This window comes from Puma concolor, chromosome A1 (genome assembly GCF_028749965.1).
Source record: "Puma concolor isolate L17-30 chromosome A1, mPumCon1.1.hap2, whole genome shotgun sequence".
NCBI lineage: Eukaryota > Metazoa > Chordata > Mammalia > Carnivora > Felidae > Puma > Puma concolor.
In genome coordinates this window covers 78,420,348-78,441,527 of record NC_141667.1, presented here as the reverse complement: position 1 = coordinate 78,441,527, position 21,180 = coordinate 78,420,348, and the positions used below count along the sequence as shown (strand labels likewise).

Genomic DNA, 21,180 nt, shown 5'->3' with positions numbered 1-21,180 from the left:
GCAAAAAGTCCAACAAACAACTTGCATGGGATACTATTAGTATATCATATGTTATATATTTGCTCATAATAGTGTATTATATTGTATATCACATAGTGTGTTAAGTGTATACAAAATATTAATAGTATATTAAATATTGTTATATGTTGTGTGTATATGTAGCAGTATATATTATTTTTATTTTTCCTGTATGCAATATATAAACACTACTCCAGAAGTAATTTTACATAATTTGCACTTATAGAAAGAGCTATGCTTTTTATTTTATTTTTTTTTAAATATTTATTTATTTTTGAGACAGAGAGAGACAGAGCATGAACGGGGGAGGGTCAGAGAGAGAGAGGGAGACACAGAATCCGAAACAGGCTCCAGGCTCTGAGCTGTCAGCACAGAGCCCAACGCGGGGCTTGAACTCACAAACCGCGAGATCGTGACCTGAGCTGAAGTCGGACGCTTAACCGACTGAGGCACCCAGGCGCCCCAAGAGCTATGCTTTTTAAACAGGTTAATAATTTTCGAAATTTAAAGAAAGAATAAATTCAATAGGATAAATGGCTCCCTAACAAACATATATCCCTATATCTTCTATATCTATATCTATATCATCTATAACTATACCATCTATATCTATATCTATACCCATCTATATACACACACTTACACATATTTGTGTGTATACATGTTTGTGTGTGTGTGTATGTCTTTTACCAGCAACAAGAAACATTTAGATGGGGGTGGGTTAGCTTAATTATGGTCTTGAAAAATATAAAGAATATTTAAATTCCAAGAGAAATGACTTTGAAGCAGGAATATTATAGTAAGCTACCTCAATTATTATGTTGATTAAGTTAAACAAAGCTTTTTATTTAGGTTAATAGATGACATTTCTGAGGATGTTTGTAAATATTAAGTACAAATGTGTATTGTGTTGTTTTGAATATTCACTTAAGCAACATCAGTTAAAGCACAGGACCAGTGAAACTCAGCACTCAAAAGAACCTAAATGGTTATTTATGTCACTTCCCACATTCTAAAAGATACAAATCTAAGTCTGAAGGATATAAATAGTCTTGTCCATGGACAGAATAGTTTTATTTTGACCTTTCTTGTATATTAAACTCCTAAATAATTCTTGAAAATTCTCTAAGCCAGTATTCTCAGTTTGGATCAATGTAGAGACAAGTTTTCAAAAGAATAAGACTATTTTTTCAGAACCTGCAAAATACATCTGTTAACTCTAATTTGAGAAACTCTGCTATAGGTCATAGGGTATACCAAGCATTTCAAATGAAAGTTCTTAATTCCAAGCTATTTTAATGCATGCATTAGTCAATTTTACTCACACTTGTACATTTCTTTTGTAGTTTTTAAATTATCCTTTAAATAAGAAACATTTGGAAGATTTGTTAACTATAAGGGTAGCATATATATTCTCCACTAAAAGATAAAAAAAAAACAGATATCATAGATAGAACTCATAAAAATTTTTAAAAATCTACATGAACTGAATTTATCTTTCCCTTAATCATTTTGGTGAAGATGTTTACAAATTGTTGGATAACTTTAGAATTACCAACTATGAAGGTAACACATAGAACATTATCAACTTTTATTAATCTCAATATTAACCAGTCCTTAATCTAAGTGTTTATCTTGATTAATACAAAGTATCTTTATCAACTTAAAGAGAGTATAGTCTCTATTATATGAATATTGATATTAAAACAAATAATTAGGGTATGATGACAAAATAGGCCAAACATTTTTTTTGTAGTAGAACTGAAACAATAAACTAATGGATGATATAAATTTATAAAATAATTTGGACTTGAATATTTAAATTTTGACTTAAATACTTTAATGCTTCATAATAATTGTCAGAGGCAAAGGATTCAAATATAAATGTTTGAATATATTTTCCAGAATGATTGCAACAAATCTAAAGTTTTTTTTTTATGTTTATTTATATTTGAGAGAGAGACAGAGCATGAGTGGGGAGGGGCAGAGAGAGATGGAGACAGAATTTGAAGCAGATCCCAGGCTCTGAGCTGTCAGTACAAAGCCTGACACAGGAGCCATGAGATCATGACCTGAGCTGAAGTCAGACATTCTAACCAACTGAGCCACCCCAGCTCCCCGAAAAAAAAAAACCTAAAGTTTAAATCAATTATGCTCTTAAATATAAATATCTGAATAGAGGTAAGAAAATTATAATTAAGATATCAGAGAATAGAGATAAGATCCCAAGGAACAAACTCCCTAAAGGAAAAACTTCAAAAAAAAAAAAAAAAAGAGGCAGAAGACTATGTATCATTCTAAGCAAGAACTGGAAATTTGTATATAACATTTTTATGCATATAAAATATAATTTTAAAATACACTTATTTATCTATCTAATCTCTTTCCTTGGAGAATTCTTTTTAAAAAAAAAAACATTTTTATGTTTATTCATTTTTGAAAGACAGAGACAGAGCACAAGCACCGGTGGAGTGGGCAGAGAGAGACTGAAGCAGGCTCCAGGCTCCAAGCTGTCAGCATGGAGCCTGACACGGGGCTCAAACTCACCAACCGCAAGATCATGACCTGAGCCGAAGTCGGATGCTCAACCAACTGAGCCACCCAGGTGCCCCTTTTCTTGGAGAATTCTTAAGAAACTATCAGGGGTGCACAGGTGGCCCAGTCGGTTAAGCTTTCAACTCTTGATTTTATTTAGCTCGGGTCATGATCTCGTAGTTCATGAGTTTGAGCCCCACATTGGGCTTGGCACTGACAGTGTGAAACCTGCTTGGGATTCTCTCTCCCTCTCTCTCTCTCTCTGTCTCTGCTCTTCTCCCACTCTCTCTCACTCTCTCTCTCTCTCTCTCTCTCTCTCAAAAATAAATAAATGAACTTAAAATTATCTATAGCACTTGGTAGTGGAACTGAGGGTTTACTTTTTCATGCTGATTTGTTTTTACCATGTTAATAAATGAGAAAATAAAGTATAATCATCCCACTGTATAAAACAGCACTTGGCTATTGTGCATCAAATTATAGTAATTATAAAAATAGGACTTTTTTGACTAACACTAAATATTTTATAAAAATACATTTTGATATGTCATATAATAATTTAAAATTGTATCTTAAACTAGTCCATGGGTTAAGTGTTTGTTTCAGTATATTATGTGTTGTACATTGACAATTTTATTATAAATGTAATAGAACCTTGAATTTTTTATATCTTGTCACATTTTTAAAGTTTCAGCAAGTCATTTTAAAGTTTCAAAATCCCCTATTCATTCCTAAAGTCTTATGAAAATTATTCCTCTTTCATAAGGAAAACTGCAAAATAATTATAAAAATACGTAGTCATGTGTAGCTTTTGAAGAAATACCAGAGAAAAGCTTGCAACTCCACACCAGTTTAATGCATTCAGGTATTCTCTTAAATTTGTAAATATATCTTTTATTTGTCCCCATTAGATTACCCTTTCATTATTTTGTAAGATTGTTTTAAAATTATAATCTAGCTATCCTTTTGTCCTTACATTTTATTTAATATGGCTTGGGAAGAATGACCATTCATTAAAACATAATCTAAGAATCTCTTTGAGTTTTATGATTGAGGTTATATTTTTGGGGCTTTATAAAAAAAAAAAAAATCCCTACAATTGAATAGACGTTTGAAGTTGGTAAGCCATCATAATTTTCAGCGAGGAAAAAGTGTAAATAATGATTCTTGACAATATGAAAACATCTAAATGATTCTCATTGTTTTCAGGAACCTTTTGCTTTCCAAATCACTTAAACTCTCTACTTGTAATTGCAGTGCTTGGAAGGCCCTTTGCATACACAGTGATTACATGCACACTAAACTGCGTGCTTTTACTAGGTGTTCTAAACTTTTTATGAGAGACAACAAACTCCAGGAATCAACAGAGGCTATGAAATTCTCTAAACTATTTTCCTGAACTTTATTAACCACAGTGTTTCAGAGAGATGTAAAACAGATACTTAAAGAACAGATCTTTGGGGAGTTTGCTCATGCTTTCATATCATGTGAATCTGTTTCATCAGTATTCACACTTCCTTATTTTCTTCCAGAGTTCCAGTAGCTTTGCAGAGTATAAACATTATGTTGAAATGCTACATTGCATGCATTAATGTGTTCATTTCATTAATTCCATAAATGAAGTCACCTTTCACATATACCACCTGTACAAATTTCCAATGGGATTTGAAGAGTGAAAGGCACCTCTAGAACTACTTCTTTATATCCTGGGTCACAGTTTAGAATTCAATCGTTTGACATCTGAAGGGGGAGCACATAGATGGATGAGTAGTACAGTAGCAAGGTGAGTTCTTCATGGAGAATTCAAAACAATTCTTGTGAAAAACATCTAAAGCATAGTAATCTAAAGAAAGTATACCATTAACTTCACCAGTGGTCAGAAGTTTGGCCTTGTTAATCTTTGGAATAAAATGCTTAGGTGAAATAGTTTATAATCGTTATGGAAGGAATGTGGATAAAACAAAACATGAGTATTGATGAACTAGTTATTAAAAGGTTCTGCACTTTCTATATTTTTTTAATGTTTATTTATTTTTGAGAGAGAGAAAGATACAGAGCATGATTGGTGGAGGGGCAGAGAGAGAGGGAGACACAGAATCCGAAACAGGCTCCAGGCTCTGAGCTGTCAGCACAGAGCCCAACATGGGGCTTGAACTCATGAACCGTGAGATCATGACCTGAGCTGCAGTTAAACACTTAACCACTAAGCCACCCAGGCTCCCCCCTGCACTTTCTATATTAAAAAAAAATCTGTTAAAAGGGGCATGTGGGTGGCTCAGTCAGTTAAGCCTCCGACTCTTGGTTTTGGCTCAAGTCATGATCTCACGGGTTCATGAGTTTAAGCCCCACGCTGCCGCACAGAGCCTGCTTGGGATTCTCTCTCTCTCTCCCTTTCTGTCTGCCCCTTCACTGCTCATCCTCTCAATCTCTCCTAATATAAATAAATAAATTTTAAAAGTCTGTAAAAAGCTTATGTGAATCCACAGCTATTAATCATGTACAATTCCATTTAGATTGTAATTTATTGAAAATGCTCCATTTCAACCATACCTCTTATTTTGTGCTTTGCCACTTAGAGTGAATGAAGAAATATACGACAGAATTTAGGGAACAAAATATTAATTGCAAAGTTTATATGGAGAGACAAAAGACCAGAATAGTCAACACAATATTAATGGGGAAAAAGAAAGTCAGAGGACTGACACTCCCTAACTTCAAGATTTACCATAAAGCTAGCAAAATCAGGACAGCATATAGTCAACTAATGTTTCAGAAAGAAGCAAAGATAATATAAGAGAGCAAATATAGTCTTTTTTTTTTTTTTTTTTTTTTTAAGATTCTCCTGGCACCATCTTGCACTGGAAATTGCTGGGAGGACCCAGGCTGTGCATGCAACCAAACTTCACTCCTGCCCTTCAATATATACCCCACAGGCTCCCCAAAGATAATCTTTTCAACAGATGGTGCTAGAATAACTAGACAACCACATATAAAGAAAAGAATCTAGGCACAGACCTTATACCCGTCACAAAAAATAACTCAAAATGGATGATAGATCTAAATGTGAAATGCAAATCTATATAATTCTTAGAAGATAACATAGAAGAAAATCAAGACAACTTTGGGTTTGGCAATGACTTTTTCGATATATCACCAAAGGTATGATCCATGAAAGAAATAATTGATAAGCTGGTCTTCATTAAAAATAAAAACTTATGCTCTTTTGACATTTGTCAAAAGAGTGAAAAGACAAGCCACAGATTGGGAGCAAATATTTGCAAAAGACCTACTTGGTCAAGGAGCGTTATCCAAAATATACAAAAACCTCTTAAACTCAGCAATAAGAAAACCAACAACCTGACTAAAATATGGGCCCAACACCTCAATACACCTCTCACTGAAAAAGAGATAAAGACCACAAATACACATATTAAAAGATGCCCCACATCATTATGTCATCAGAGAAATGCAAACTAAAACAACAATAAAATATCACTACGCTAACGATTAGAATGGCCCAAATCCAGAACACTGAAAGCACAGCTGTGAGGATGCAGAGGAACAGGAATTCTCATTCATTACTGAGAATATAAAATGGTACAACCAGTTTGGAAGACAGTTTGGCAATTTCTGACAAAACTCAACATACCCCTATCATAAGATTCAGCAATAATACTCCTTGGTATTTACCCAAATGAGTTGAAAATTATGTGCACCCCAAAACCTGCACACAGATGTGTACAACAGCTTTATTCATAAATGTCAAAACTTGGAAGCAACAAGTGAATGAATAAACTGGTACATCCAGACAATGCAAGATTGTTCAGCACTAAAGAGAATGATCTGTCAAGCCATGAAAAGACATGGAGGAATTTTACATGCTTATTGCTAAGCACAAGAAGCCAATCTGAAAAGGCTTACTATATGATTCCTACTATATGACAGTCAAGAAAAAGCAAAACTATAGACACGGTAAAAACAAACAAAAGCAAACAAAAAATGTTCTTACCATGAATTAATGGGGAGGAATGGATGAATAGGACTTTTAGGTGAGTAAAACTACTCCGTGTGATACTATAATGGAGGATACATGTTATTACCCATTTGTCAAAACCCACAGAATGTACAAACTAAGAGTGAACTGCAGTGGACTTTGGGTGATAATGTTGTGTCCATGTAGGTTCATCAGTTGTAACCAATGTACGGCTCTGGTACAAGATGTTGATAGTGGGGCTATGCATGTGTAGGGGCAGGGAGCATATGGGAAGTCTCTGTACCACCCTCTCAATTTTGCTGTGAACCTAAAACTGCTCCGAAAATAGTCTATTAAAATGGTACTAATTCAGAGTAATCTTAAATTTTATTAGTTTCCTATAATCAAAGAGTACTTACTTCAAAACATTTGTTTTTGGATCTTAATAAACTATCACTGGAGTGTGTATGAATATTTCTATGTGTGTGTCAGAGTGTATGTGTCTTCGTGTGTGTTTAAGATAAGACAATAAGACAGTGTTATCTTTAATATTTTCTCACACTCAAATGATACTCAACATTAACATATCAAAAAATAAGATGTGTTCTTAGCACAATGCTTTATAAAGTTATCCTGTTAAAAATACTTTTTTTTTTCCTTCAGAGTCAAACTGTAATTACCAGGAATCTTTGTAATTAAAAAAAAAAAAAAACACCTATCCTCCAAATGAATGTATTTTATCTTACTTTGTTGAAGCTTCATGTCAAACATCAAAAGAGTGAATGTTGAATAACCATGATTTAATTATAAGAATGCAATTTAATTGTGTGAAGAATAACACAATCCAAGAAACTGTCTCGAGTTTAAACAAGGAAACAGTAGGTAAATCCTGGAAGGAAAGTATCACAATAACAAAACAAAATGAAAACACCTTAGCCCAGTCCCAATTACAGTATATGAAGCAAACTATTTTTAATTCTGGGTTTGGAAACTTTTTTTTCTTTTAGAACTTCTATCCATTGTATTTAATTGGTCCCTTGAACTTGCCCTTCCCTCCCATGGCCACTAATTCTGCCCCACATTTTTATCATCTTGCAAGTATGTTAATCAAAAAGTCTAATTGGTCTTCATACTCCTAGCACCTCTTCTTGCCAATTCAGAGTCTGGTGTTACAAGACTTACTCTCCTAAATTCACACATATAACTGGGCTTTAAAATAAAAGTGATTCTTTTCCCAATCAAATCACAAGTTATTTTTCCAACCTTGTATTCCAATGCTTTACACTGGACTCCATTATTCCTCAAGTTTACCTTGTTCTTAATTACATCATTGTCTCGGTTCACTCTAATAATGCAATAACATTTCCTTCTGTTTGGTTTTCTCTGTCACCCTCTCTCTCTCTCTGTCTCTGTCCTGTTTCTCTCTTTCTCTTTTTATCCCTGATAAATAGCTATTCTGTTTTTTATGTCTGGTTGAAATGTTAGACTTTTAAGTGTTCTTTGCTAACATGAGAAACAAACTCTACACTCCTGACAATATACCCTCTTACCATTCGTTTATGTACTAGCCAGTTGGTATATATACATCTGTTTCTGCTATAAAGCCTATGCATTCCTTTAAAGAAGTAATCAGACTTCTTCATTTTTCTATCTCCAATATCTGGCATTCAGTAGATATTCAATAAATACACATGACTGCTTATCTTTGTGTTATATATTTTACACATTTATATGTGTGCATGACTGAACTTGGCCTTTTGGCCACTTGCCACTTTTATATAAAGTCTATTTCTTGGTTTTACATCTGAGCTTGTGTTAATAAAAGGGAAATGTTAACTTAATTCATAAAATTGGAATCTATGGCTTTTGGGGGGAAGCATCAGGGCATGTTATCTCATCCAGCCTTCTCTATCCCTAGTAGACCTCTTAACTACAGAAGGGACTTAATTGCTCCTTAAATATATCTAACATTTATGCTTCCACAATATTGCCCAGTAGCTATTTAGCACTTCTGTTGGTAGTTTTCTTACCCCAAATTCATCAACTTTACCATGAATTCTTATTACTCTTTAACATGGCAAAACATAAAAACCAGTAGTATGCTCATGACTAGACATAAATAGATGCTAAGTTCAAATATTTGCTTTTTTTAAGAAAGAGAATGAGCTTTAAGATAACATAGCACATAAACAAAATGCAAGTTGCTGAATAGCGTACCCATCATAAAAAAGGAGAAACATGTATCCATTGGAAGCTTTTCCTGAAGCTCCTTCCTGTCTAGGGAAAATGTTTAGTTATGTGTTCCATTGTGCCAAGGACAGACTGGTCCTTTCCAGACACTTACCCTCTGACAGCATGAATAAGTCTCAATGATGGATAGGCAGTTCGCACTTTCAGTTTGTTCTTAAGGATTAATGCATTAACCCACTCCACGTGCTTCTCTCCTCCTTTGACCATGAAAGCAGGGATCCAAAGGACACTGTCATTCAGCATGGAAAGTCTATGCACAAATTTTTCTCTGTCACTCTCATTCCGAAAACCTCCAAATGCTCTTTGTACAACTGATGGATTCATGGTAATAAAATCTGATTTAGTTCCCACATCTGCAGCAAACTCCACCACAGGGGCTAGATTACACCTGAAGAGGAAAAAAAAAATTAATGGACAAATGAAAAATTAATATGAAACATTAACTCCTAAAACAGTGTACATAAAAAGAAGAATGGGGAACAAGCATTTTTTTTCCTACCATGTTAGAAAAATAAGATAATCTGCCTGATAAAATTATATTTTCAGTAAGTTATCACATATTCAGGAATATTATCTTCAATAAGGATGTGCTCTCCTAGTATAGGGCTCAAACTGTCATTGATATTAATTCGGCCTGTTCTCTAAGAATACTCTTTGTTGCTATCTTCATAAAAGCACATGATGTGAATTCCTAATAGTTGAATTTATGATGGTAAATTCACAAAAGCTCAGCTGCCGTGCAGTAGGCAACCTAAAACCACATGCTGTTCTCTAAGTAAGTAAAACACACATTAGACTTGATATTCTAATTCCACACCACTTGTCAAACTTAGGTTATTTTAATAACTTTATAAACATAATTAAGTGAAGGTGGCTTTTCTGTATCCTGAGGTCCAGTAAAAGTACAATTTGCTATAGTATTTTCCACAACCATATTCTTAATTGCCCTCTACAGCCCTAAATGGGAAAGAAGTGTAAGAAAAGTGGAATTATCACATTTAATATGCCTTTTTGAGATATTAAACAATTCAGAAAATCCCTTATTATCAAATATCTTTCTGTTCCTTTTGAGCACATCATCAAAATGCACATTTTTTTCCTGCTATCAGGCCGCGTATGCTTTGTGGAGGAGGGACAGAATTCCATGTCCTATTCTCCCCACTGAAGCTCCAGGGTCTCACAAAGTGCCTGCACCTGATTTTATTCTTACATCGCAAGAAAGCTTTGAAAAGCACCTTGAATTTTGTCTTCAATCAAATTTTGATGCTTCTTTGATCCTATCACATAGGTGTTTGGATACCTGACTTAAAAATAGTTTTAAAATGTTTTTCATTTTCTAAAAAACGTTAATTTGTACGTGAAAAGTTAGATATTTAACAAGTAATAGTTTGATAATTTATAAAAAAAATCATTTGAATCTATTCAATCTACCCCTTCAAGAAAACACACAGTACATACACGCAATTTCTTCTTTTAGTTTTCTTCCCTAATATCAGTCTTTAAAGAAAAGGGGAAATAAACTGATTTCCTCTTTCTGTATTTTTGTGGGTTATACTGCATTATGAAAATTTCTCACATTTCCCTTCCTTGTGATCTTTGCCACTTTAATTTAATTCTCAAACAAGTCACATTTAATTAAAGGGTGAAGTGTTTGCTCCACTATTAAAAATACTGGCTTGTATATCCTTCCTTTCCTTATCTCTCTTAATTAATATATCTTATTACTTGCTAGATCTCTGACAACATTTAGCTACCATAAGGAACAACTCACACAATTCAGCAAAGTCTGTATTATTTAGGATGAGCTCCTCAGAGAAAACAAATAAAAAATAATGCATCATATTGTTTAGAAAATATTTTTTTCAAGTTATATATATTTAATTATACCCACTACAGTGTGTCATATTTATTTGTCTTTAGCCATGATCCATGCACTATATGAGATTAGATATTATTCATTCCCATCACAGTAAGAATATTATGGATGCCATCATAATATTATGAAGAATATTATGAAAGGAATAGCTACATGTGAACAGAAGCCAAAATGGACATCTTACTGTGGAACTCACTGTAGGTTGAGGACATGACTATTTTTCAAGTCCTAAACTGTGTTTCATACCAACTTTAAAAATAGTTAAAATTCTAACCAAGTTGATTGCAAGATGAATTTGAATACTGCAGGGAACATGCATTCTGTACGTCAGTATTACAGATACTTCGCCTTCCTCAGGTAAAAATAGACAATGCTTGTTAATGTTACAGTTAACATAATATGTCTTCCCCATCAAATTCCTCAGCTATTCTTTTCAGAGGATTTCTACTGTAGAAAAACAACATCTCTACTTCATTTTTTCTATAATTGTTAAAATTAACAGAGCCAACCCAGTTAGAAAAAACAAAAATAACATTCTACTGCATTATCTTTTCAGGGGAAAAATGTCACTTAATTACTTTATGATTTACATTACTTTTTCTTATCACAGATTTAAAAACACCCATACTGGAGCATCTGGGTGGCTCAGGTGGTTAAGCGCCTGACTCTTGATTTCAGCTCAGGTCATGATCTCAGAGTTCATGGGATCGAGCCCCACATTGGGCTGTGCTGGCAGTGCAGAGCCTGCTCTGGAATCTCTCTCCCTCTCTGTCTGCCCCTCCCTTGCTTGTGCTCTTTCTCTCTCTCAAAAAAAAATACATAAATATAAAAAAATTAAATATTCCTAGTCCCATGTTGGCCAACATTTTTTTTTAGGATTTTAGAATTGACTTTTAGAATTGACTCAGCATGTTTCTTAAACATAACTGTATGGCCATGTGTCTTTTAAGAACTAATACATTCATCAGTGATGTTGGGTGTTGAAAAACAGGTACTTTCCAGTAGGAAGCAAAAGTAAACTTAGAGAATAAGAATATTTTTTGAGAATAGGATTGATCTAGGAGACCAGCCAATGTATATGATGCAAGGAATACTAACTGATTGTACTGTTCACTAAAAAAGCAGGAGGAGATGAAAGAATAATTGATTCACATGAACTCTATTGTAAAGGTTTTATTACCTAAGCACAGTGTAACCAGGCTTGTGAGGGATGGAAATAGAAGCACTGAAAATAGCACAACAGAAGGACACATCATAAAATATAATCTACATTAGCTCTAGGAGTCCAGTATATTCATCTTCCTTGGAGTGACTATGTCTGATTTTTCACTGGAAGGAAAGACTAACATCGTGTCCACATGTGGTCAGTAAATTAACTACTCTGTGGTTGAGTCAGATATTTAGTCATATAATTAGCTGAATGCCACATAATCGGGGCAAGCATTATAAAACCCAAAATAACCAACCAGCTGTGTTGCACTCCCGCAATTCAGTAGACTTGTTGTGAACGGCATAGTGTTACTAGTAGCAATACTGCTGACTGAGCAAGATTATGAATAGATCTGCAATCAAACATTCTTCATCTTTCTTTTTTCTAAAATCTTCTGAGGGATTATAATACTCAAAAGTATCCTGAATGTGTAGCAAGCATTTATGAATTAACACATTATTTTTCATTTAATTCTTAATCTCATAAAACTGATCAGTGGCCAATTTTTAAATGAAGGATTTCTGAGTCAAAACTACTGAGTACATAAGAATATTAATACACTCAAACTCTATTTCTTTAACCAGATTAAATTTTGTGTACTACCTGACTATTTTTGACATATCAAAAAAATGAAAACAGGTATTCAGAATTAGGTATGTTGGCCAAACTCCCTGTATACTCTAAGCTACCCAGTTTTAAATTTATTTGTGTTTATTTTCCATCATTAAAAACCTGCAGGAATGTGTACTCCAGACCTCTGAAATTTCTTCTTGACCTCACACCAGATGTGATTGCCTCTCAACATTCCTTTTATATAGAACTGACAATACTTTCATTTCTTTCAATGCTATAGAAAATGTTTTAAATTAATTTTAATTTTAACTCATTTAATTTTTTAAGGAAAAAACTCTTATTTCATGTATAACACCTCAGGATCACAGAATTCCCTAGGAACATGTCTTTTAATTTGTCAATATTCTCTGCGTGTCCTTTAAGTAATAGCTCAATAGTCTAAGCAACTAGAAGTTCCCCCTTTCAACAGCTCAGCAGATTTGTCTTGAGAGTTCATTTTTCAAATACTATACTATATTCAAATACTCAGAACTCTTTTCCCAGCTATATTACTATTTGTGCTATTTTCAAATTTTATAATCTGGCCAAAAAATAATCTTGACCATTATTGTTAGTAATACCCATAAGATAAGGTTCATTCATTTAGCTGTGCGTTTATTCATCCCATGGGTTGTGTTATACACTTATGCTAGCTATAGAACTAGTCATCCACAATACTAAAGTAAAACAGTGTGTGCTGTGATACAGGAGGTTGCTAATCACTTCTTTAAATGAATAACATAGATTAATGAGCAGAAAACAACAATGAGTGGATTATAGACCAAATTGTATCCTTTTTTGCCATTTAATGTTCAAACAAGTTCCAAACACATGATTAACATCTTTTTTGCTCTCTTGGCCAGTCCCATTGTGTGTGTTTCTAGGTATCAACACTGAAATATCTCAACCCAAACTATCATTACCAAGGGAACCATGTTTGTCAACAGACTATGAAATGTGAGATAACCTCTTCTCTTTTCTGCCCTCAAAGGAAGCTTATGGTTCATATCCGCTCCCATCCTGCTTTTGAGTTGAAGAGCCAAGAGAACAAAGAATCTCTGATACCTATTTCTTTCTTTCTTTTCTTTTCTTTTTTTTTTTTTTAGGTTTTGTGGTTAACCTCTCCAAATGGCTAGAGGAAGCTAAAACATGCAACCTATCAGTTAATCTTGCTGACTTTGTTGAGTGACTCTAGTAAGCCCTGAAAAGACCTAAAGCCAATAATTTTTGCAATATTTTATGGTAAGGAATAATATTAGCTCTACTTCAGAGATGAGAAACTAAGGACAAAATGGTTAAGAAACATGTCCAAGGACATAGTGCATATAAAAGAAAAGCACAACTGTCTTAGAATGATTCAGGATAGCGGTTTTAATTGACACTATTTATACATGTGATTTCTTTCAGAATCAGAGAAAATGTCAATATATTCATCCTTCATCCCAACCTTTCTATAGGAGAAAGTGCAGACTTCCAGGACTTAAGCATATTATACAAGTCCATTCAGCCAAAACAAAACGCTTAAAAACAAAGCGTTTTAAGTATCTCAACCATAAGAATAATATTTATATTTCACATCTCTTGAAGGAGAGGATTTTCAGAATGTCGATAAAATAATTAAGTATCGAACTGATATGACATTTTGAAATTTGAATCATAGGATTAACAGTTAATTTATATGTTGCATACCATTATGTAGTAAACAAAGTGTAAGAAATAGAGATGAAACATCATGTTGAAGATTTGCGTTTCAGTGTGATGGATGCACACAGAAATACACAATCACACGTACACATATCACATTTTATGCTTGATCACATAACAATTAATGGAATCCTCAGTTTGACAGAAATAAAAACAAATGACACTTATGTCGTGAAAATAACTAAGTGACAAACCAGAAGAGGAAACTTTTTCACAAACCCAGATTTGTTTACATTACTGGCAAGAGTGGGAAAAACAGTGCCATATTATTTCCAGGGAAATCACAGAATTAAAAAAAAAAATCAAACTCATTCTAAAATACAAAAATGAGAGCACCTGGGTGGCTCGATTGTTCAATTGCCTGACTTCAGCTCAGGTCATGATCTCACAATTCGTGGGTTCAAGCCCCGCATCAGACTCTGTGCTGACAGCTTGGAGCCTGGAGCCTGCTTCAGATTCTGTGTCTCCCTCTCTCTGTGCCCCTCCCAGCTCGCACTTTGTCTCTTTCTCTCTCTCTCTCTCTCAAAAATAAATAACATTTCAAAAAAATTGATACCGAGAATTACGTTAGGCTATATTATTCCCACACTTCTGCCAAATCCAAAATGGAGTCATTAGGCAAAGTTGCTTCAACTGCATAGATACGATTTAATAACTTAGTTTTTTGGGGACTGAAGGGTATGGAAGGAATGTTAATGAATGGATATATTGTGCTTAAATCAAATAATATATTAAATATGCATCCAGTATGTATGCAATTTTGGCTTAAACTTTATGAATAAAAAGTATTTGGCTTAGTTTCTGCCCTCAATCATCTTTTTTTTAAATGTTTATTTATTTCTGAGAGAGACACACAGAAAGAGACAGAGACAGAGACAGAGACAGAGACAGAGACAGAGAGGGAGAGAGAGAGAGAAGCTGGGGAGGGGCAGAGAGAGAGGGAGACACAGAATCCAAAGCAGGCTCCAGGCCCTGAGCTGTCAGCATAGAGCCCAACGAGGGGCTTCAACTCACAAGTCGTGAGATTATGACCTGAGCCAAAATTGGACACTTAACTGAATGAGCCACCCAGGCGACCCCCTCAGCCATCTTTTTAAGAGTAGTTATGTGGGCATTGGTGTTCACATCCCAACCTGCATGGCCTTGGGCAAGTTACTCAAACTCCCTGAGATCCAACTTTTTCTATAAATGATGCTATTAACACCGATTAAAATGCTATGAGAAAATTGAAACAAAATATCTGAATTTCGTCTTAGAATTGTTTGCTTAGAATTGGTAATAAATATTAGCTTATGGTAATCATTTTTTTATATGCCCTTTCCTTTGGCAACCTATTATGAGAGATAAAAGGAATGCATGCAGGCAAATTAAAGAGCATGTAGATAGAAAAAACTTACTGAACAACAGTGTGGGGAAAAAAGATTGACTGATAGCACATGTGATAAACCATTTTGGCTGGAGTCGAGCCACTCTTCCCCCTCGCCCCTCCAAAAAGAAACTAATTAGGATTTAAATGGTTGACTCAGTGGTTGATTAAAAATGACTTGAATATTAGACAAAACAAATCTAATTTCATAGGCAATATGAAAACTATTCAAGCTCATAAACATGGCTAAATGTACTTAAGAGAATAGGACACATATATGCAGGAAAAACTAGAATAAAGTTCTACAATTAGGACTTTGACACAATTCTTAAATAAAGTAGGGAAGGTCTTTTATTACTACAGCAAGAAGATTAATAGCTAAGTTTTATTTAGCATTGTTTGTGTGCTAGAAATTGTTCTATTTGCCTTTTTTTGCTGTTTTCCTCATAATAATTTCATAAGACAGGCACTATCATTATTTTTCTCCATTGATGAAGTAACTGAGTCATTGTAAGTTGTATAAATTTACAAAGCTTGTAAAGAGTAAGGCAGGTTTTAAGCTCTGAAACATTGTGCATCAATTAAGTCCTGTGTATGAAAAGGAAGAACTAGACAAACGAATTTAGATATCTTTGTCAGAAATTCAGTTGCACCTGAATGTGATAGAGCTTTATCTTTGATCATCCCAGTAACTTCACTGATTCACACATCTGATCTGAAGGTCTGGTTGGCTAAAGGAAGTGAGAAAGTTACATCCTTCCTCACTCTTCTGTAAACACTCCTCACCAAAGATGGGGTCTTGGATGGGAGAAGATAACTACCCAGGCATGTGGAGATTACTCCTTGGCAGGGATATATAAACAGCTGTGTTCCTCTGAAAAACAATCAAAGCAAGTAAACATGAAAAGGAATGTGAAGGGGGAAAAATATGCAGATTATGGAAGAAAGGTGAAAGGCATTTAAAAGTAGAAGGGCATCCGGGTGGCTCAGTGAGTTAGGCATCCAACTTTGGCCCAGATCATGATCTCACGATTCGTGGGTTCCAGCCCCTCATGGAGCTCTGCATTGACTGTGCAGAGCCTGCTCAGGATTCTCTCTCTCTACCCTTCGGTTGCTCTTGCTCTCTCTCACTCTCTCTCTCTTGAAAAAATAAGTAAGTAAGCTTTAAAAAAGTATATATACAGAGACTAAGGAAGGAAAGGGAGGGAGGAAGGAAGGAAGGAATAAAAGGAAGGAAGAAAAGAAGGCATCAGGCTGGTGGTGACTATTTATTTACTTATTTATTTATTTATTTATTTATTTATTTTTAAAGTTTATTTATTTTGAGGGAGTAACAGAGAGAGAGGGTGAGAATGAGAATCCCAAGCAAACTCTGCACTCATAGCACGGGGTTCAAACCCACAAACCCATGAGATCATGACCTGACCCGAAATCAAGGGTCAGACATTCAACTGACTGAGCCACCCAGGCACCCCTGGTGGTGCCATTTAAAAGCACAAGACTAAAATTCAAGTTGAGACTCTATGTTAACATTAGTGGACTACATTCTCTTCTGTAAAATAAGGAAATTGTCTCAGGAGAGAATGAGATGTACAGTCTACTCAATGAGTTTAATTTTGAAAGAAATACACTGAACTGTTTAGATGTTCAGTTTCTTTCTCTTCTGGGGACTTCTTTCTCATAAAAAAGTGTTCTCATTATGAAAAACTAATATGAACAAGAGGTATTGTTGGAAGGAAAAATCTCCTGGATTTTAAAGTAATGAAAGGATACTGAAAAGATCTCACAACAATATAGAGAATACTAGAAGGCTATTAGTAACGTTAACAAATTTAAATGTAATATAAAATACAAATATCTCCTCTTATATAAAGCATTGGTTTAAAAATAAGGCCTATTCCAGTGGAAAAAAAATAAAAATAAAAATAAGGCCTAAAAAGTATAGACTCACTCGAAGACTTCAGCTTACACAGGTATTTTGACTCAATGGGCCTCTGCCTAGACTCTCACCATGAAATCTAGCATATGAATAGATAAGAGTCTGGGAAATCAGGAAGGGTGGTGACAGTCAAAGCTTTTCACTCTGATTCCACATTTTTAATCAATCTCTGACATTGATCATTCTTCTTGGAGCCTGCTTAACTTTGAGTAGTATGAATACTTACAAATCATCACCTATTTTTCAAGAAAAGAGGAAAAAACTGGAGGAGTGATAAAAGGAACTATAGGAGAATTAAAAGGGGAAAGTAAGGCATCAGAAGGGCAATGACTTACAAATATATATTTCTCAATTAAAAAATAAACTCTCACAGCCTCTGGTTGTCAATGCACAGTAATGTGCAATAAGCAATTTAGAAGGAAAGAATTTTAACTGCTGTCCTCTATCTGGGGCCTGACAATATATTTATAAAAGTTCATAAACCTCCTGAGCATTGTTAAAAACCTGTCATTATAGGACACAGATTTTAAAGGAATTTAAAAATGATTTATTAATGTCAGCTTTTATCACAATTAAGAATTTGCATGTGATTGTTTTTTCACAAAAGTAAGTATGTAATGTATATAGGGTAGCAAGATTCATATTTATTTGAATTACTGTAAATGTTACTTCTTGGAATTGCATATAGAATGAATCCTAAGCATACCGTCAAAATGCTTCCTTTGTAATTAAAAAACATCATTTTTATTTTTCTGAAGACGGTGTAAAGAGAAAATGCTGGCCATTGTTGAGAAATTCCCTGTTCATTATCTTGGGTAAAAATTCATGACTGGGGAATGTTTAAGACATGGGAGTGGGAAACCAAGCAAGAATTCTTAGAATATATTTTCAGGTACTCTTGTCATAATCAGGGGACTGGACCACCCTATTGATCAATGGTTGCTAAGCAGGTACTACTGTTTTAAAGACGGAAGAACTGATTAAGCATGAAATGTATGAAATGCATGAAATGTAAAGAAGGAAACGGGATTCACGAAATATTATAGTTGATATTTTAATCACCCAAACCAGAAAACCAAGGCAGAAAAACTGTTAACTTCTTCTCATTGTAATTCACGGTGTTAATAAACAATGTACACTATGGTCATTACAGAGGCTGTGGGAAACACATCTGAGTTTGCTAACTTTTAGTGATTATACTATCAAACTTGTCACAACAACATAGCTTTGACATTTAATTTTCTTGTTTAAGAAAAGAAAAAAAATTTGATTTGTCATTATAAATTATAAATATATTTTTTCATTTTTTTCAAAGTACAACCAAGGGTTGAAAAATAATTTCTAACTTAGTATATATGATTTATTCCACACTAGGCCCTGGAAAGACAGTTGGTAGTATGCTCAGAGGATTTAGGCATTCTGGTACCAATCAAGTATTCAGAAAAATTGTCATATTATGAGTGAATAAAAATGAATGTTTTATTTTCTGATATAACAAAGTAGGCCAAGGCAACTTCACATTCATTAAATCATATTTATTCTAAGTAGAACTTCCTTATAGTCTGTTTTAGTAGAAAATCACATTTTGACTTGGCAGAAAGGCCTTGATCTCCATATTTCTTTCATCCTCCAAAACTGATTCAGAAAGTTCCTCTCAGAAAATCTCTCCTGAATAGGGGTACATGGGTGGCTCAGTCAGTTAAGTGTTTGACTGTTCCTCCCCCACTCGCATTCTCTCTCTCTCTCTCTCTCAAAAATAAACATAAAAAAAAGAAAATCTCTCTTTAATATATTCTTTCTTCTCTATTCCTATTGATATTTTCTCAGCTTAGTCACCACCATGTTTCTTTGGACTTTTGTTGCAATAATTTGTTAATTAATTATTTTTTAAACTACTAGCTAGACGCAGTGGTGGATCATGAATTATATTTGGGGTCACTGATCATCATTTTTAAAGAATGTGAAAGAAGAGAATGAAAATATTAGAAAATGACAGTGTTTCTTGCACATAATTTTATGAAAATTTGTTGAAGGTTTGTGTGTGTGTGTGTGTGTGTGTGTGTGTGTGTGTGTGACCTATGTAGTAACAGCCATGGAAGCAGTAGTAGGAGTATATCATGATGTAAGTTGTATTTCTTACTTTGCATCTTTATTAAACAGAATTGAAAAACATTGCTCTCCAGTTTTTTAACACAAAGACTCCAACTTTATTATTCTGTTTCAAGGATGTTATCATCTTTCTGAAATGCACCTTTGATCACATTTTTATCCTAACCAAAAATTATTCGCTGATACCAGTCCAGGGCTTTCATACATTGTCCCTACCCTTACTTTTCAGAATTTTATTTCTATAAGCCCATTGCTTATCTTAAATCTGAGATAAGGCTTCAGACTACTCCATATATATCTTTTCTGTCTATGTCCCTTTATTTATGATGAGGTCTCCTCCTGAAATGACCTCCCTCTCCAATACACTCTAGCCTCTAATCCAAAAAAGTTGTGTTTGTTCTTACAAGTCAAAGGTTAATATCCATTGCAATGCTTTACAGTATTTCTTTGGCAGAACAAATCACTGCCCCTCTACTGTTCTAAAATATTTACTAGTACTTTATTCAACCACATTTGAAAAGTTATCATATTTACTTGCTTATATAGTGTTGATATCTTTAATGAAATTAGTAGAGCTAACCATAATAATAATGAGAGTTCCTCTGTGTATCTTGTGTATGTGAACTGAGAACCTGTGTACAGCTATTTGATATCTCAGTCTTCTAATAGCACTGCTGACGCTCTAAACCATGTCCTGAAAACATGCAGAAATGGGTCAGAGGTTAACGTAACTTTGGAAAATGGGCAGTTTTGCTTGAATATATTTCCTCATTTAAAGGGGACAGGCTCTTCTGGGCTTCTGATGGTACATGCCAAAGAAAACAAATCTACTACCTGGATTGGGCCCTCAGGGTGTCTTGTGAGCTCTGCACCAAATCTTCTGATACCTGTACAGTTGCTTCAATTTTTATTTTTTTTTTTTTAATTTTTTTTTCAACGTTTTTATTTATTTTTGGGACAGAGAGAGACAGAGCATGAACGGGGGAGGGGCAGAGAGAGAGGGAGACACAGAATCAGAAACAGGCTCCAGGCTCTGAGCCATCAGCCCAGAGCCCGACGCGGGGCTCGAACTCACGGACCGCGAGATCGTGACCTGGCTGAAGTCGGACGCTTAACGACTGCGCTACCCAGGCGCCCCTCAATTTTTATTTTTAACATGTTAGTTCTGTTAAACATGTTACAGATGTCCCATTAGACATTTGATAAAATGTGTTTAGAGAGGTGAGCTCAGGAAAACAAAGGGTGCGGTACCAATAAATATGTGTTAAGCTGGCAGCTTTGTTTTAACTGAAAGTGTTAAAATGTTTAACTGTCAGAAACTGTGCTAACTAAAATAGACCGATATTGGAAAAAAATCATCCTTTTAAGTTGGAATTATTTAAACCGAAACAAGAAATGTGACCTGTTCCACTGATGTATCTAGTTTAGGTAACTAGTGTTTTCAGCAAGCAGAGCAATTCATTCAAAACAAGTTAGGGAGACAGGAGAAGCTCTAAAGACAGATAAAATTTTTTCACTCTGATGTTTTAAAATACCCATAAGTCTGAATTTACCCGTAAGAAGAATTAGTACATAGGGATGGTAAGTG

The 21,180-nt window shown here is 34.5% G+C and overlaps 1 protein-coding gene across 1 annotated transcript in view; it reads right to left on the bottom strand.

Annotated features, from left to right (window-relative positions):
• ST8SIA4 (ST8 alpha-N-acetyl-neuraminide alpha-2,8-sialyltransferase 4) overlaps window positions 1-21,180 on the bottom strand; it is a 100,993-nt gene that overhangs the window by 46,197 nt on the left and 33,616 nt on the right. The window contains exon 4 of the mRNA XM_025923667.2: window positions 8,871-9,164. Coding sequence (XP_025779452.1) covers window positions 8,871-9,164 — 294 coding nt within the window. The remainder of the gene's footprint in view (window positions 1-8,870; window positions 9,165-21,180) is intronic.